The following is a 17,856-nucleotide window of genomic DNA, read 5'->3' on the forward strand; positions in this document are numbered from 1 at the left end:
CGACGCTTTAGTGAATTGTGGGTTCTGTTTTTATTTTTTTTGTCCGGCTTTGTGGCTTTCTGGCTGGTTTTGTTGGCCCGTAGGCATTGGGAAAATATGAACTGAAAATGTTTAATTGGCGGCTGTCATGTTTGACCGGCAACAAGTAATAAAAGAAATAAAAGAAAAATAAAGGCGAAATAAAACGATGGTGCTTACTATTGGCCATGGCGTCCAATGATGCTTTACGACTTTATATCATAATTGCAGCTTACGAAATGGTTGGGTGGCGGGCAGGGTGGGGGCTGCGGCGTGGTACGTCTGCCGACATTAGGCAATAATTCGTATTATTTGTACAATGCGGTGGCTGTTACAGTACTCCCTCCCAACTATATCCCCGTTTTGTATCTTTTACGCTTGTCTGTGCATTTTGTTGCCTAATAGTAGTAGTAGCGGGGGAGGGGTGGCTGGTGGCTGGGTCGACAGCTGTTTTCAAAGCAGCACTTCGACGCCAGCAGCGACTGCGACTGCGCAGCGGCGTTCGAAAGAAAAGCTCGCGCTCAGCTTCGCTCAGCTTTTGCGCCTGCGCAGCGGATCAGACTTCTTTGAGACTCCGCTCAAGAAGGTCGTGTTAGCGCTTCGCTTGGCTCAAATCCACTTCCAGACTCGGCTCGCGCTCGTATTTACAGTTAGCTTCGGGACGAACGCGATCGTAAGTGTCCCAGTGTGAGTGTGTAGAGGATTAAGCCTAAAAGCCAGGACTTTTATTATCAAAACGCCAATCAAAAGAGAGAAAATAAACCTTAAAACCCCCGAGAGAAGATTGTGTGTGTGTGTGTGCAAGTGAGTGCTATTGCTACTGTGAGTTGCAGTTGCAACTGCAATTTCATCCACCGTGCCCCACCAACCCCACTCAGCCCCCCGCACACCCCTTCCTCTCGGCAGCTCTTGCGCCTGACAGTGAAAGTGATTTGATTTTGCAATTGGAGTCGCAACGACTTTGAACAATATTTCTGCTTGTTTGCTGATCCGATCAGCCAGCAGCTAGCAGCTAACCGCCTAGCAGCCAAAAGCATTTCTGCTTTTTATTATTACTCTCGCTGCTCCAAGCTGCTCCAAAGCCGAGCAAATCAAAGCAAACCAAACGAAACAAAACACGGCAAAACAATAAAGAAAAGTGCAAAAGAAAAACAGCCACATAAATTGCAGGCAATTTTTAATCGCGATCCTAATACAATTTCTTTCTCCCCATTTCGCACAGTAATTCGACAAAATTTGGATTAATTCTCAGTGGATTTTCGAAAAGGATTTTCCAAAAGGTAAAGTCTAGTTTCAAACAAAAATTCCAGAAAAGCCTTAATTTATAAATTTCACTGCGGAGCCAGTGATTAAATCATTTGAACATTGCAACATTCGCACGGAGCACGAACCGCAAAAAAAAAGAAACTCTATAGTTATGGTGCAAAAGTAAAGCGTCATTATCTAATAAATCTTACCATATATATATATGCCCAGTCTGTAAATGCATAAAACGCAAACCTCATGGCGTGGTCTCTTGCAAAATGTGGAAAGTATTCGCACTTAAATGCTTGCAAAATACCTGGACACATAATCCACCGCAGTTGAATCGCCCCAGGCTGTTCCATTTACGGACTAGTTGTGGTTTTTTCATTGCAGTTTTTCTATAATTTAAATCTAATAGAATTTTAATTGAATTTTTGACTGAGAAACTGGCAAATTCTCTTCCACAAATGCCATAAATTTATAGGCTTTTAGCCTCATCAGCAAACCATTTTAACTGTGTGACCCAATAATTTGTCAAAACTATAAAACAATGACAAACTATGCTTGTTTATTCAATGCATTTCCACATTAAAAGCCTGATAATTATTATATAACTGGCGAAGACATGGAATAATAAATAGGTTGGCTCGAATAAGTTAAAACAAAAAAAGCATGTCAAGTCGCCAATAAAACAAATAAAAGCAGACGAATGCAAAAAGAAAAGACACAGCAAACCGGAAAACATAAATACTGGAGCTGTAGGTTCAGCTCCAAACAAAAGTGCGTAAAAGAAGGGCAACACAGAGGCCCAAATGTGAAATGAGTCAAAAGCCAAAAAAAAAATTTGGTAGTGGTTGGCGCATCGCAGCGGCAGCGACGTCTTAGCCTCAATTTGGTTAACTGCAACCGGGCCACAAATTATTTGGCAACGTTTTTATGGCTCTGACGATGTCTCGTCTTGACTTCACAATATATATAAATACACATATTCGTTGGTATAAGTATGACATGAACTTCATTATCAGCAAAGTTGAACGCCGACGCTGTTTTTTTTTTTTTTGGTAACATCTCTTTACTTTTTTTTTCGTTTTCCTGAAGTGGTTTTATTTTATTTTGCTTTTTCAATTTAGGGCTGGCTTATTGCATAAGCGGAGAAACTCGTATGGCTTGGTCTGCTCTTTGGAGCATGTTGTCTTTAAATACATATAGATGCCAAGTTTTGGTTCAAAAATACATATTGCAGGGTTTGTTATGGCTGAGAACTTTCCTTCCTTCAAGACGGCACAAAATTACTTAATTTTTTTTGGAGATGCTTTAGCTATACTTTATGTCCGGCTCAGCTGAAATTTTTGGGTTTTCAGGTTGAGACCCTTTTTCAACATCATGTAATAAAATCCAAAATATACGAGCCAAGTCTCCGGCTTTGGTCTGTTGAAAAACAAGTTCCGCCAAATTGTGACCATGGCAATGGATTTCTTGGCTTCATTTGCCTTGCTTTTATTTTCTTTTTTTGTTGTTTTTGTTTTTTTAAAGGTTTATGTAAATATTTTTCTCTCTTTTACCTTCTTTGTTGCATTGTACTTGGCTGGCTGGCTTATATAAGCCAATCGAAACACTCCAAAAATTGTTGCTGGCTTTATGCAAATGATTTCTCAATTTTTTGTTGTTTTCATCATTTCTTCGGATCTGTTCGCTTCGAATCCAATTGATTATGTATTCGGGTTGTTTGTTTATCCTCTTGTTGTTGTTATTGTTAATTGGGCGCCCTGGGTCAGTGGGGGGCGGGGCAGAGGCGGGTGGGGGTGGTAGTAGCCAGTAGCGGCTACTGGCCATACGGCAGCTAATTATTGCGATAGCAGTTTGCCGGCCAAGTTTGTGTCCTAAGTCTCTTGTTTGTGGTGGCGAGTTTGTGGCCTAAGTCTTTTGTTTGGGAGGAAATTTTTGCGGTTAGAGCTCAATGCTCGTGCATGCCACGAGTCATTAGCGCCAAATTCTCTTGGCCAGCAACTTATCTAATGTGAAGATACCAAAATCGCACATCTATTGATTAATATTGCTCATACGCCGTGTATGTGAGAGGCGCTAATTGCATAATCATCGTCATCATCATCATCGATATAGCGTTACGATTTGCATGCAACGCTACATATAAAATTGGCAGTGTTTTCTGTTGCCGCAGCTACTTCTTAACACTCGGGTGCCGCTGCTACTCCAACCGACTTAACACATTCGTAACAATTGCGCAGCAACCTTCTGTATTGAATATTAATTAGCACTCTCTACGCGACAAGTCCGAGTATGTGTGTGTGATAGCGTCTTGGGCTCATCTTTTGGCCAACGATTGATTATGTGGTTGGAGAGTGTTGAAACAAAATGCTGCGGGCCATGGGCTGCGGTTTGCAACGACACTTACCTTACCCAACAACGGCTCTAATATGCTTACGCCGTTTTGTTGTCGTCTCTGTTTTGGGCCTGGTCAAAATGTGCCAATGGCACGACACCGATTTCCACTCAATTTCGGACGAGCACAGCTGGCCTGACCCACTTGGTGCTGGCGCTGGTGTCGGTGGGAAAGCCAAACGTTTTAACCTTTCGGGTTGAGCAAACAGTTCGTAATTGCAAATGGTAGCAATTCAAAATAATTGAGCAAATCTATTTTAATTCCCAACTGTCCAACTGTGGGAGGGAGTGGGTATGGTGGGGCTATCAAATTTGTGGTTTCTGTGATTGTCTCTTGAATGCCTGGCATGTTGTTGGCGATGAAAGAAATAAATGAAAATGCCATGCTTAACAAGGAAAAATGGTTTGGGCATTTCAAGGTAGAAAACTTTAAATTAAAGTGGCAATTGTATTTATAGCCGGCGATTAAGAAAGGATTTATTTTGGCTTTCGGCTCAGGCTTCTTTGAGCCTAAATGAAAGAAAATTTCAAACGTCGCTGACTGCTTTTTTTTTGTGTCTCTTAATTTATTATCCAAACGTTGGCCTGCCTCCTCCATAATTTAAGCATTTTCCCCCAATTCAACAAAATGCATAAAAATTTCCTTGAGCCGGCGGCGCAGCTTGTTTGGCATTTATTTTATTTTATGCGCAACTCATCAGCCAACAACAAATGCAAGACAACGAAAATGACAACTTTTGGTTGAGCTTTTGTGTTGCCATTGTTACTGATGTTGCTGCTTTTGCTGTGGCACTCGTTGCCATTGTCATTTTGCGCATTAGGCATTGTCTTCTTTTTGGTGGGTCGGAGAGAATTCATTTGGCTTGAATGATGCGTGGCCGGATAAAAGATAAAAGAAAAGTCTTTCCAGATTTGAGCCGCATAATCGACTTCCAAAAGCAAGGAGTCGTCGCATCTGCATACGCAACTCTCAAGATTGCAACTCTTTTTGGGGTGTTGCTGATGTTGCAGCTGGTGCTGCTGACGATGCTGCTGTGGTGGCGCATTTAAAATGCATTTATCTCAATTACGAGCAGAAAAGCAACAAAATCGCTTGTTTACAACGAAATGAAAACGAAACGAAATGAACGACGCATTGTTTGCAACAGAAAACAGAAAAAAACTTTCACTGCCAGCTCGAAACTAAAACAAAAGTAATGAAGTTGCGGGCGAGTGTATCTCACAGATTGGAGATGGAAGGAAGGGTCCCATCCGCCTCCAAAAAAATACAAAAAATTAACAACCAAAAAAAAAAAAAGTGTATTGTTAATTAAAACAAATAAACCAAAGGCCAGCAGCAACAAAGCGATTGTAAATTATGCGTGGCAGGAATGGAAGTGTGAAGAAAGAGGCGTTTCAAGAGAAAGAGCTGCAGAAAGCAAACGAGCGAGAAAGCCAGTTTCCGGCGTCCTTCACTCAAGGCCGTTTCCATATCGATGCGGCACGCATGCAACTCGACTCGATAATGATGACGATGATGGCGACGACGATGATCATGATGTTCATGATGATCATGATGATGATGATGATGGGGCAGCTGTCAGACTTACGTAACCCGATCTCCGGCTGGGCAGATGGATTAGCCCCAAGTGCACCTCCTACCGAAATGTAAATTGAGTTTTGCATCGGTTGCATCACTGTAGGAGTATGCGTGCTGGAAAAACAGAAATGCCAGCTGGCAAAACCAGTTAAGTCGCCAAAAAAAAAAAAGGAAAAAACATATATATAAATATTTCATAACCAAGCAAGCTAGGTCTATACATAAAGTGTTCGCAAAATGTGTTAACTATTATGCAAAGCAAATCTTCGAGACTGTCGAAGCGCCGAGTCACGTTCCGAGGGGCTGCTTCCCAGCTTCCCAACAACTTGGGCCAACTTCCTGGTGCATGCCACCATCGATACCAAAAAAAGGCACCGCAAATCAAGTTCAAAATGTCAAGTTTGAGCCAAGTTAGAGGAAGCAATCGAACTAGTTGCTCGCAGCACCACCACCAGCAGCTGCTTTTGTGGTGCTTGAACCCGAAATGAAAGTGAAAATACACCAAAGTCGATGGTAACCAAACCGAGCGAGCAGCAGAGCCGAAAAGCTTGCAAAAAGCATTTACTTGAAAGTCATTTTTCCCTAACTAGGAGTTCTTAACTTAAGTGACTTTCTATTAAGGGAATTTGAGTTTGAAATAATAGAGGGATTTTAAAGAACTTCTTAAGAACAAAAGATGACCAACTAACAAAAAGGTTGTTTGAGGAAATCATAATTAAAACTCAAACCTTTAATGCAAAGAAACTCTCATGCTTCAATTACTACAAGTATAATGGTGATTATTATATCTATCAATTATATCTATGATATTTAATGAACAAGTGTCATGCCTAGTTACCTTAAAAACGAGGTTTTTTTGGACCATTTTTGGTTTCAATTTCAGTCTCCTATGTAGGGTACTATCTAAATCACTCTAACTAAGCATCCCCAATTCAAGTTAGAGTACCAAGGTACATATTATATTTACTTTTATTGCCTTTTTCATGACATTCATTCATTTCCTTCTATCGTTTAATGTTAACTTAAAAAAAAAAAACAAGGCAAAACATTTAAACAACAAAATGGGGAAAAAAATGGAAATTGTAAAAAAATAAAAACATTGTGAGGTTTAGGCGGCTGATGACGGTTTTTCCAGTTTTCCCAGATGCTTTTATCTCAACGGGCAACAGGTTTTCCAAAAAAAAACTCAGCTGTAGCTTGTGACCGAGGAAACGCATGTTGTCGTTGCAGTTGCAAGTGCACCTTATGGTGGAGTTGCCGTTGGTGTTGGTGTTGCTGTTGTTGCAACAAGCCGAAGCGTAAATTGATGATTTAAAATTAATTTGCTGCTGGATTAATGGGAATTTAATGCGCAGAGCGTAGATTATGGCTGCCAGATGAAAGCTGATTTGAGCATTTATGAGTTTTACGATGACGGGCGTTCATGCAACCGAAAGTGCCCCGAACACACCCACTCTCTTAACAGCCAAAATTCAAACCAGTTGCTTATAATTTGTTTTTTGTTTTTTGATTTTATCTTTTGCAGGCAATTAAGGAAGTGATTCGTGGATGTTGTCGCACGATACGATGCAGCATGCAACCACAAGAAATCGCTTGAAACGTCGCTGTTAAAGCGTCAACAGCAATTGCCATAATTGCCATTGGAGCACCACACATAGACATACTATCCACATACACACACACACACTCCAGAGGACGTAAACGGAGTCCAATAACCCGGCACCCCGTATCCAAGATCCCAACCAACCAAACCAACCATCCATTGGACCATCCGCCCGGCACCCGGACCAATTCAGCCATCACAAAACGAAACTCGCCACACGAGCCATCGGCGGCAGGCACTCCACTCCAATCCAATCCAATCCAATCTGCAGCACCACTCCACCACTCTGTGCCACACACACACACACTCATAACGGCGTAAATCGTTTTGCCGCAAATCCAGCTGAATTGTAACAGAGACGCCGCATAGCGCATAGCGCCGGAAAATCCCCAAAAGCCGCGACCAGGCCAAAAACCAGTGGTGAGAAGATCAATGAACGCGGCACGCAGCTGACAGGCTTTGGTATTTGGTATTCAGTAATCAGTATTCGTTACTCGGTCTTCACTGTTTGGTGTGTCCAGCGGAGCGTAGGAAAAGCGAAACGGCTTCAAGTTCAGGCCGTAAGCAGGAAGTTGTGCGGCTGCACCTTAATTGGAGCCAGTGTCATTACCACCAGGCAGCACAAGGCAGCAACCAACCAAACAAACAACTCACCAACGCTCATCCTGCTCAATGTAAGATGTTAGTGACCAGCAGCCACATTAACAAAAAAAATAACAGCACACGCAACACCTGGAGATGGAGCCAACTGACGTTGGCCATTAATCTGTTCGCCTACTGCTGCTGCGCCTCGGCGGCCTCGCCCACCACCGGTGGCACAACGGCGGCTCTGCTAACGGGCCATCAGCTTCTGCCCTGGCAGACGGCAGCCACGGCGGCCACGCCCTTTACCACCACCCCTGCCACCGCCCGGAACTTGTACGCCCCGTACCAGAGCTTCAGCCAGCAGGACGACATCAGCTTCAAGGATGTGCGTCAGCGCAGCGATGGAACGGTGGTGCAATCCTTTGGTTCCTACCGCACCGCCCGCCAGTCGGGTGGCTCGGCGGCTGCTCAGCGGCGGTCCGATGTCGCCGTGGAAATAGTGCCGGCTCCCTCCGTGGAGCTGCCCCAGGGCGAGCTGATCACGGTGCCCAAGCAGCTGGTGCCCACGATGCCGGAGAATGTGACCCGCCAGGGCCGGCAGCGCAACTACATGTACATACCGCTGCAGGAGTCCGGTCAAGGCGTGGGATCTGGGGCTCTGCTCCAGCTGCGACCCAGCAGGAATGCCACCCTCTCCGCCCTGGGACCGCCAGCTGATGGAGTAGCGGCTGTGGCTCACGAGTTCGCCTCCGACTTTGAGGTGGAGGTAGCGAGGGATCCGGAGCGAACGGAACGCAGCGACTTAATGGCTGCCGCCAGCTCCACGGACAAGCTGGAGTACGCTGAGCCGGAGAACACCAGTCGCCGGGTAGGCTTCCAGTTTCCCAGCTACAGTCTCAAGCCGGCAAGTCCCTTCCACCCACAGGCCTATCGGGAGGATAACCCCATCTTCGGGGAGACAAGTGGTGGGGGCTATGAGCCCCAGCCCTACAGCGAGGACCCCGTGGCCGCTCCAGCTCCCACGCAACAGCACGAGACCCGGCACACCCGGCAGCTGTACTTTGACCCGGACACCGCCTCTTCCAGCTTCGAGTTCCCTGGTCTGGTGAGCAACTCAAAGCCGCACGGCCTTAAGATCTATCGGGACGATGTGACCAAGTTCGGCGACATCAATGGACCCATTACGGCTCTGCCTCAGCAGCGACCGCAGCGAGGCTTTTACTTTGGCGACACCGAGTTCCGGACGGGTCCTCCGATCCGCCAGTTTGGTCCGCAGAAGAACTTCCAGGAGTACGTGGGCCCCAGCGAGTACCAGGGCTCCCGCAAGAGCCGCTACTACCCGTACAAGTCCTCCAGGAGCCCGCGTGTGGTCTTCCCGACCAACGACAATGTGGGAACCACCGGACCCAGTGGACCAGCAGCCGGCAGCGCTCCATCCGGCAATGGAGTCTACTTCAGTGATAATATTGCCTTTAGGTGAGTGGATATATCTTTAAAGGACTTTAAAGAACTAATCGGATTCTTCCTTCTCCCATTAGGGATCAGAACTTTGGCATCAATGAACTGGCCGCCGTGCAGGATGTGCGGAATGACTACAGTCTGCAGGACCTGGACAGTGCCTCGGAAGCCACCAGCAGTCCACAGTCGGCCAGCACGTTCAAGGAGAAGGGTAAGTGGTGAACCGAAAAGGAAAAGAAACCCCGTCGTTTCCGCTTTCGTTAGGGCTTAGATGAGCTTCAGTCAGCTGCTGGGAAACTGCTTGCACTAGGCCACGTACTACCCCGAAACCCCAATGACCCTCCTCCCCAGAACATTCCCACCCCCTCCCACACACACCTAATGCCACAACCAAGTCTAAGCAACCCACCCAACAACCACCCAGACACGAGAACAAACCGATTGCAACTCCGATTCGATTCCCATTCGACAGTCGACATCACAACGGACACGGAGTGCCAGCACCGCGGCGGTACCTGCGAGTTCTTTTTGGGCTGCTGGCTGTCGGGCGGCCTCATTCAGGGGACCTGCAACGGACTATTGCGCGGCTGCTGCCACCGGACGGCCAAGTCGGCCAACCTGGGCAGCTCGGACTTCGTCGGCAATGCCGTAGATCTCACAGATCTGCCGCAGAAAAACTTTGGACCGGTCAACAACGAACCCAGTGAGTGTGAGGCAGCTCAGCTCGAATGCAAGCCAAATACAAAAACCTCCAAGCACGTGCACCTACACTAAACCCAAAAAAAAACCCCAAAATTATTAAAAAAAACAAAATTATAAAATGCTGTTGAACAAAATAGTTGGGAAATAATTTGCATGCCACCTCTAACCATTTACGTATATTTTGTAGTTCGTTTTGTTTCTTCATTATTTTGTTATGTATGTAGTTATGCACTCGTAATTCGCATTTGGGTGGTTTTTCAGTGCCTAATTAAGCCGCAATCGCTAGTAGATGTACTAAAACACAAACAAATTAAAAATAAAACAGAAAAAACAAAAACAAAACAAACCCCCGCAAAGAAGATGGCGCTGGGCAGCGTTGGAATGAAAAGTGAAGAAAGAAAAGCTGGAAAATAATATCGTATATAAGTTTAATTGCCCGGCATGAGCATGTTAATTACCACAGCACGCTAATGATAATTAAGCCATATATTACACATAACTTAACGGCATTACGCTCCAAGTCCAACTCGGATCCACCCCAGACCCCGACCAGACCAGACTCCGCACCAGACAGAAGCGCCTCGCCCCTTCCGAAAGAAAGACTCCAAAAGCCCAACTAGAAAGCTGAGCTGAACCCGGCAGTTGCGATGGTTTTGTTGCTTGTTTGCCTAATTGCCTGCTTTATGGTCACCCCCGTTGTTAATGCTTCACTAATCCCAAGACCCCCTCAGCCAGGACCCTTGAAAGGATGTAACTAAATGTGGCTCTCCTTCCTCTCTCTTCCATTTCAGGCTGTGGCATTTCGTTGGCCAAACAAACGGCCCAACGCCGCATTGTGGGAGGCGATGATGCCGGCTTTGGATCCTTTCCCTGGCAGGCCTACATACGCATCGGTTCCTCTAGGTTAGTAGTGGGATGACACCCTCAACCAGCTGAGTGTTTATGTTATGGTTTGACTCTACCAGGTGCGGAGGTTCGTTGATCTCGCGGCGGCATGTGGTCACCGCCGGACACTGTGTGGCCCGGGCCACTCCCCGCCAGGTGCACGTCACCCTGGGCGACTATGTAATCAATTCTGCGGTGGAACCCCTGCCAGCATACACCTTCGGAGTCCGACGGATCGATGTGCATCCGTACTTCAAGTTCACCCCTCAGGCAGATCGCTTCGATATCTCAGTTCTGACTCTGGAGCGGACTGTGCACTTTATGCCTCATATTGGTAATTATTTAGATTTAAATTTTAGACTCCATTGAACTGACCTTAATCATTCCCATTTCTAGCACCCATTTGCCTGCCTGAGAAGAACGAGGACTTTCTGGGGAAGTTCGGCTGGGCCGCCGGCTGGGGAGCTTTAAATCCGGGTTCCCGTCTCCGGCCCAAGACGCTCCAGGCGGTGGATGTGCCAGTGATCGAGAACAGAATTTGCGAACGCTGGCATCGACAGAACGGCATCAATGTGGTCATCTACCAGGAGATGCTGTGCGCAGGATACCGGAACGGAGGCAAGGACTCTTGCCAGGGTGATTCCGGAGGACCTTTGATGCACGACAAGAAGGGCAGATGGTATCTGATAGGTGAGTTTTTTTGAAAGAGTTCCAACCCTTGGCCAGATGTATAACAAGACTTCCATCTTCCGCAGGTGTGGTATCCGCAGGATACTCGTGCGCCTCCCGAGGCCAGCCAGGAATCTATCACAGCGTCAGCAAGACCGTAGACTGGGTTTCCTACGTAGTCGGCCTGACGATGAACATCTAAGAAGGGCAACTAATTTATTCTCATCGCATTCGCACCTGCCTGCTAAGTGGGCCCGAAGATTGTTTTTTGTACATAACTCACTTCATTCTGCTTTCGATTCTGACTCTGATTCTAATACTGATTCTGATTTCGATTCTGCTGACTTTTAATTTATGATTATACGCAAAAAAAAGAAAAAAGAAATACTTATAATTGAACAAATTAGCGCAGTACAATTTAGCAGATAGGAATGGCTGTGTGTATCTGCAAGATATACACGTGTGCGATATTTTTTGCAAAAAAAAAACAGAAGACAACCTAAATCCCTTAAATTAACTAATAATTATGGATAATTTTACTTAGTCATATGCGCTGTTATGTAATTTTAAAAACTATTTATGAACTACATTTCGTGTGTAAATAAATTATACAAATGTTGAAATGAATTGGAGTACGTCAAACGGGGTTTATTAAACGTACAAACTTGGTCCAAATATTATATTCTTGCTAATATCACTAATATCTACGATTTTTTTTGAATTTATTTCTGCTACTTCTTGAGAGGAAGACGCGGCATAAACAACTGCTGATATGGAACCCCAGCCGCAGTCCATCCCTGCTCAGCATCTTGATAGTAGAGCCCGCCCAAGCCCCCGTCCTTCGATTGTTGCTCCATCACCCGAAATAGAGTAAAGACCTCATGATAGATCTTGTAAAATATGACTGAAAATCCACAAGGTTAGTGGGGGGAAGATTACCAGAGATAGGAAGTGTACTCACCTAGTACGAGAGTGAATACCAGAAGGCACATTAGAAAGCTCGACAGGTCAATGAACAGACCTGCGACAGCGTAGAACACACCCAAATATAGACCAAATCCAAAACTTAAGCCATGAAATATTAGCCAGGGATACATCAACCAACTCGAATCCTGGAGAGCAGGAAGGGTTAGTGGAGGAGAATGTGGTTATAAGCGGGATACTCACCCGAGCAATACCAATAAGCAACAGTAGGCTCACTCCCAAGTTGATCAACGAAAGTCCATAAGCTATAGAGCTAAAGATTCCCAACACTATAAGGTTAGGAATACTTAAGTAGAGCGGATAGCTACATATTACTCACGATAGGATATACTCACAATTGATCAATATCTGCTGCTCGGTGGCCGGGACTGTGTTAAGGGGCCACTGCTTGAGGAGCAGCTCGATGTCGGGCTGCATATGCACGGTGAGCAACGAGCTGCACAGGATAACGCTAGAGAAGATCACACCAAGCCAGCCCAGGATAAGGACGTTGTACTTCAGGTTCTGACACTGCACGTACGATATGCCATTGCCGGAGACAGCTGCCATGGCAGCCGCCTTGGAACACGGATGAGCTGGATCGTTGGGCGCCATTGTGGTCTCCGTTTGTTGATGGATGGACCAAACGTACCACTTATAGCCGAAATCGGTTTATTTTCGATGGGAGGGGGCTGTTTGGGGTTTTGCCGGCTTTTAGTTTTTGTTGTTTGCTTGTGTGTTTCCAAGAGAACAAACAACTATGAACTGAGAGTCAGGCCAACGACAGCCAGGTGACAGCAAAATATTTGGTAGGCAAGGCCTGCTTGTTTTGTTTCTTTTCCCAATTTGTATCTATTACAATGCCATCTCACTTTCTTCTCTAGTAGAGAACTTAATAGCTGATATTTAGGAACCTATTTATTATGCTAATCCCCCCGAAAAAAATAACCCACCCGGCGACAAATTAGAAAGTTACATAAATGAATGTGTGGCCCCCATTCGACGGAGTCGGTTCTCCTTTGTCTAGATGGCCTAACCCAAAAACACTTGAACCGCCACGAGAACTGTTCCCATTCCGCTGGGAGACTTGAGCGGTTGTTGCAATTATGTCGCATAAAATAATTATAACAGACTGGGGAGAACATTTCCTGTGCCGCTGGCGGCGTCATCAGCATTTCGTAATAATTAGTAAAGATGAAGAAGATCAGTAGCTGCCACAGCAGCAGCTAGAAAAGCAACATCAGCAGCCACAACTCGAAGAGCAACATGAAGAACCATCAAGATCAACCTGTTGGTAGTTCTTGGCCTGGCTAATGGCGTGAAGTTTAGTTAGTTTGCTTTTGGCCAGCGGCGCGTGCGGTTGTGCGGCTTTAGAACTACATGTTGCATACTATCATCTTCTAAAATGTGTGTAGAAGTGGCAGTGAGGTGTGCTGCTGCTCTTGAGAAAAGGAAAACCGAGTGAGAAAACTGTGCCGTCGAGCCAGCGAATTGGCACAGTTTGCAATATGATTGTTATATAAAAATCCATTAGCCATCGGCCCGACGTTTCGACCCATTTGCGAGCGACCCCAGAACTTGTTCGCCTATCAAGGACACAAATCTCTTTCACTCGAGAAGTGAGTCACCCAAAACAGACCCATAAACGACGACGGCGGCGGCTTCTAGTAAAAGTGGAGCAGCAATAATAGGAAATGTAAGATGAAAAAGCCAAGACAGAAGACCCCAAGACTTCTAAAAGTGTATGAGAAGTTGTCATGCTTTCATTAGCAGCCACAAAGAATATAGAACATTTCAATGAGTGTGCTCCAGTGCTTCAAAAATCAATTCGATTCGGTGGCTAAAGTGACCTGTGACTAGTGATCAGTGACCCTTAAAGATGCAGTTCTTCTGGCTGCTCTTTGTCTTCTGGAATTTCAGTGAAGGAAGTGCCAGTAAGTAAAAGGCTACGTAAATTCCAGAAGAGCATAACTGATCAGTGATGACACTTTCCAGGCATCCTAAACACTCTCCTGGGAGTGCCAGCAGAGTGCGTGCACCAGAGTGGCGTCTGGCCCTGTAAGCTGAGCTTCTCCTGCTGGTTGCAGGGCGGCAAGCATGCCCGGGGCTGTGGCAGCAACAAGTGGCTTTTCAGCTGCTGCGTCGCCGAAGCCCAGCCCCCGCACCACAGCTCCTCGCCCCTGGCCAATCTGGTCGACTACGGGAAGCTGAAGCTGAGCCTCTCCAGTCTTCCCAAGCGAATAATGCTGCGGAGACGCGACGATAACGAGCTTCTCAATTTCAAGGTAAGTGGCCCGCTAATTAGGCCTTCATAGATGATTGAGCCATTCTGCCCGATGGAGTCCCCAGGGCGTTGCACGTTTTCGTGCCTCAGAAAAGAATCTAAAAGCCACATATCTTCCAGCCCGAGTGCGGACTTCCTCGAACAGCGCAAAACAGCCTCCAGAAGCGAATCATTGGCGGACGTCCCGCCCAGTTTGCCGAGTATCCGTGGCAGGCACACATCCGTATATCGGAGTTCCAGTGCGGCGGCGCCCTCATTTCGGCCAACATGGTGGCCACCGCTGCGCACTGCATCCAACAGGCCCAGTTGGCGGACATAACGGTCTATTTGGGGGAGTTGGACACCCAGGACCTGGGTCACATCCATGAGCCACTACCCGTGGAGAAGCACAGCGTTCAGCAGAAGATCATCCACCCGCGCTTTAACTTCCGGATGACACAACCGGATCGCTATGACCTGGCGCTGCTCAAGTTGGTCCAGCCCACGTCCTTCAGCGAGCATATCCTGCCGGTGTGTCTGCCACAGTATCCCATTCGGTTGATTGGACGGAAGGGGCTGATCGCAGGATGGGGCAAAACAGAGGCGCACATGGGCCACACGGGCACCAACATGCTACAAGTGGCAAGTGTTCCAATTATAAGTGAGTATCATCGTTATATTGGTTTTGAACTTGAGGCTATTTCTTTTCTTTTTGTATAGATTATGTATAATAATTATATTTATTTCTTTTAATTTTAAGCCACATTGGACTGTATTCGCTGGCACGAAAGCAAGCAAATAAATGTGGAAATCAAAGCGGAAATGTTCTGTGCTGGCCACCCCGATGGACATATGGATGCTTGTTTGGGTAAGTTATAAAATGTTTCCCAACTCTCCTTGCCATGTCTTACAAAAGGCCAAATCAAGACCATTATATAAAAATGTCCCAATGTCTCTATAATATCTTTCCTTCATAAGAATGCAATACAAAACATTTCAAAAACAAACAAACGCTGAAAATATATATTTTTGAAAGCTAAGATAGCCTCTGCATTAAAACTAGTTGTATACTTTAAGGCGGCAACACTAAAAGTTTTCTGTATGGAAATTAAAATTACATACTAACAACAGAAAATTAACCAATTTAAAATTGCAATAAAATCTATCCACCCGACCCTTCTTTTTAAGGTATTTTACTCAACATCCGGCAAAGATATAGCCTTTGCCGTAGGTTATATTGTGCAGCCTATCATTCTCTCCTTCAAAAAGTGGGAAATGCATGGGGTGGACAATCTGGCCCACTGCGATGGCGATATCTCTGGCAATATTCCTCCGATTCTTGAGCGGAGTACCTTAAACGAATCATGAATCGATTCTCCGCAAATCTGCATCAAAATCCGAGAACAAAATATTTTTAAGATTTTTTGTCAAATTTTATGGGGGGTCCCCTCCAAAATGTGGAAAATGCATGGGGTGGGCAATGTGGCCCACTGCGATGGCGATATCTCTGGCAATATTCCTCCGATTCTTGAGCGGAGTACCTTAAACGAATCATGGATCGATTCTCCGCAAACAAATATTTTTAAGATTTTTTGTCAAATTTTATGGGGGGTCCCCTCCAAAATGTGGAAAATGCATGGGGTGGGCAATATGGCCCACTGCGATGGCGATATCTCTGGCAATATTCCTCCGATTCTTGAGCGGAGTACCTTAAACGAATCATGGATCGATTCTCCGCAAATCTGCATCAAAATCCGAGAACAAAATATTTTTAAGATTTTTTGTCAAATTTTATGGGGGGTCCCCTCCAAAATGTGCAAAATGCATGGGGTGGGCAATATGGCCCACTGCGATGGCGATATCTCTGGCAATATTCCTCCGATTCTTGAGCGGAGTACCTTAAACGAATCATGGATCGATTCTCCGCAAATCTGCATCAAAATCCGAGAACAAAATATTTTTAAGATTTTTTGTCAAATTTTATGGGGGGTCCCCTCCAAAATGTGCAAAATGCATGGGGTGGGCAATATGGCCCACTGCGATGGCGATATCTCTGGCAATATTCCTCCGATTCTTGAGCGGAGTACCTTAAACGAATCATGGATCGATTCTCCGCAAATCTGCATCAAAATCCGAGAACAAAATATTTTTAAGATTTTTTGTCAAATTTTATGGGGGGTCCCCTCCAAAATGTGCAAAATGCATGGGGTGGGCAATATGGCCCACTGCGATGGCGATATCTCTGGCAATATTCCTCCGATTCTTGAGCGGAGTACCTTAAACGAATCATGGATCGATTCTCCGCAAATCTGCATCAAAATCCGAGAACAAAATATTTTTAAGATTTTTTGTCAAATTTTATGGGGGGTCCCCTCCAAAATGTGCAAAATGCATGGGGTGGGCAATATGGCCCACTGCGATGGCGATATCTCTGGCAATATTCCTCCGATTCTTGAGCGGAGTACCTTAAACGAATCATGGATCGATTCTCCGCAAATCTGCATCAAAATCCGAGAACAAAATATTTTTAAGATTTTTTGTCAAATTTTATGGGGGGTCATCTCCAAAATGTGCAAAATGCATGGGGTGGGCAATATGGCCCACTGCGATGGCGATATCTCTGGCAATATTCCTCCGATTCTTGAGCGGAGTACCTTAAACGAATCATGGATCGATTCTCCGCAAATCTGCATCAAAATCCGAGAACAAAATATTTTTAAGATTTTTTGTCAAATTTTATGGGGGGTCCCCTCCAAAAAGTCGGAAATGCATAGGGTAAGAGGTTAAGAGGAAGGGTCGTTTTGAAGGTGACCTCCTACAAAAAATTTAAGAATAATGGTCAATAAATATACAAATGGTTTAATGTACGATTTCTCAAAACTCATTATTTCAGGCGATTCGGGAGGACCTTTGGTTATAAAAGAGCGAGGACGATTTGTGCTCGTAGGAATTACCAGTGCCGGCTTTGGCTGCGGAGTGGACCATCAGCCAGGTAAAATGAAGTAAATTCTAAAACTTTGAAACATAAATATTGCAAATTGTTTACATTTGTTGCCAGGCATTTATCACAACGTTCAGAAGACTGTGAGGTGGATACAGGAAGTGCTGGCACGCAACGAATCATAAACGCTATCCCCTCCGAATGGCATGCAACCCATCTCAATAGTTTACGGCTCGTAGGCTTAGGCAATGAAAATGTGCAATCCGAAACAAAAGAGCGCAATATATTTATTAGATTTAATAAACTTTGTAATTAGCCAATTGGTGTGGGTGTTGGGAAGAGACGCCACCCGCTGAACGACCTTGAACGCCGGGCCGAAAAGAGAAAACTGCTGCGTGGCCAAAACAAAACAAAGCGCAGGTCTTGTTATGGGTTATGTCACCTGCTGTTTGGCCTATTTGGTGGAGTGCCACAAATGGCACAATCCCTGACGATTGCCGCCGGTAATTTGTACATTAGGCACATTAAGCTCGGGCACTTGGCTT

General features: G+C 45.4%; 3 protein-coding genes across 5 annotated transcripts; 2 read left to right on the plus strand and 1 right to left on the minus strand.

Moving 5' to 3' along the window:
• Positions 1–582: 582 nt before the first annotated feature.
• Positions 583–11,771, plus strand: LOC108122946 (uncharacterized). Of its 3 annotated transcripts, none has more exons than XM_070278590.1 (9): positions 583–705; positions 1,241–1,298; positions 6,768–8,906; positions 8,969–9,099; positions 9,361–9,591; positions 10,382–10,493; positions 10,556–10,809; positions 10,872–11,165; positions 11,231–11,771. In XM_070278590.1, the coding sequence occupies exons 3-9, from the start codon at positions 7,525–7,527 to the stop codon at positions 11,344–11,346; spliced, it is 2,520 nt and encodes an 839-aa protein (XP_070134691.1). In that variant the 5' UTR covers positions 583–705; positions 1,241–1,298; positions 6,768–7,524; the 3' UTR covers positions 11,347–11,771. The 3 variants fall into 3 exon arrangements, with proteins under 3 accessions (XP_070134691.1, XP_017093293.2, XP_043066891.1); XM_017237804.3 differs by having other exon boundaries at positions 583–691; XM_043210956.2 differs by lacking the exon at positions 9,361–9,591 and having other exon boundaries at positions 583–691.
• On the minus strand, positions 11,768–12,878 carry LOC108123205 (uncharacterized). Its single transcript, XM_017238293.3, has 4 exons — positions 12,464–12,878; positions 12,312–12,397; positions 12,106–12,256; positions 11,768–12,048 (listed from the first exon to the last, which is right to left on the minus strand). The coding sequence occupies exons 1-4, from the start codon at positions 12,720–12,722 to the stop codon at positions 11,876–11,878; spliced, it is 669 nt and encodes a 222-aa protein (XP_017093782.2). The 5' UTR covers positions 12,723–12,878; the 3' UTR covers positions 11,768–11,875.
• A 578-nt stretch (positions 12,879–13,456) lies between these two features.
• LOC108123204 (serine protease 33) lies at positions 13,457–17,585 on the plus strand. The gene is made up of 6 exons (XM_017238292.3): positions 13,457–14,041; positions 14,103–14,392; positions 14,512–15,031; positions 15,131–15,238; positions 17,264–17,362; positions 17,429–17,585. Exons 1-6 carry the CDS (start codon positions 13,987–13,989, stop codon positions 17,494–17,496), a joined length of 1,140 nt encoding a protein of 379 aa, XP_017093781.2. The 5' UTR covers positions 13,457–13,986; the 3' UTR covers positions 17,497–17,585.
• Positions 17,586–17,856: the final 271 nt, after the last annotated feature.

This window comes from Drosophila bipectinata, chromosome 2R (assembly GCF_030179905.1).
Source record: "Drosophila bipectinata strain 14024-0381.07 chromosome 2R, DbipHiC1v2, whole genome shotgun sequence".
Classification (NCBI taxonomy): domain Eukaryota; kingdom Metazoa; phylum Arthropoda; class Insecta; order Diptera; family Drosophilidae; genus Drosophila; species Drosophila bipectinata.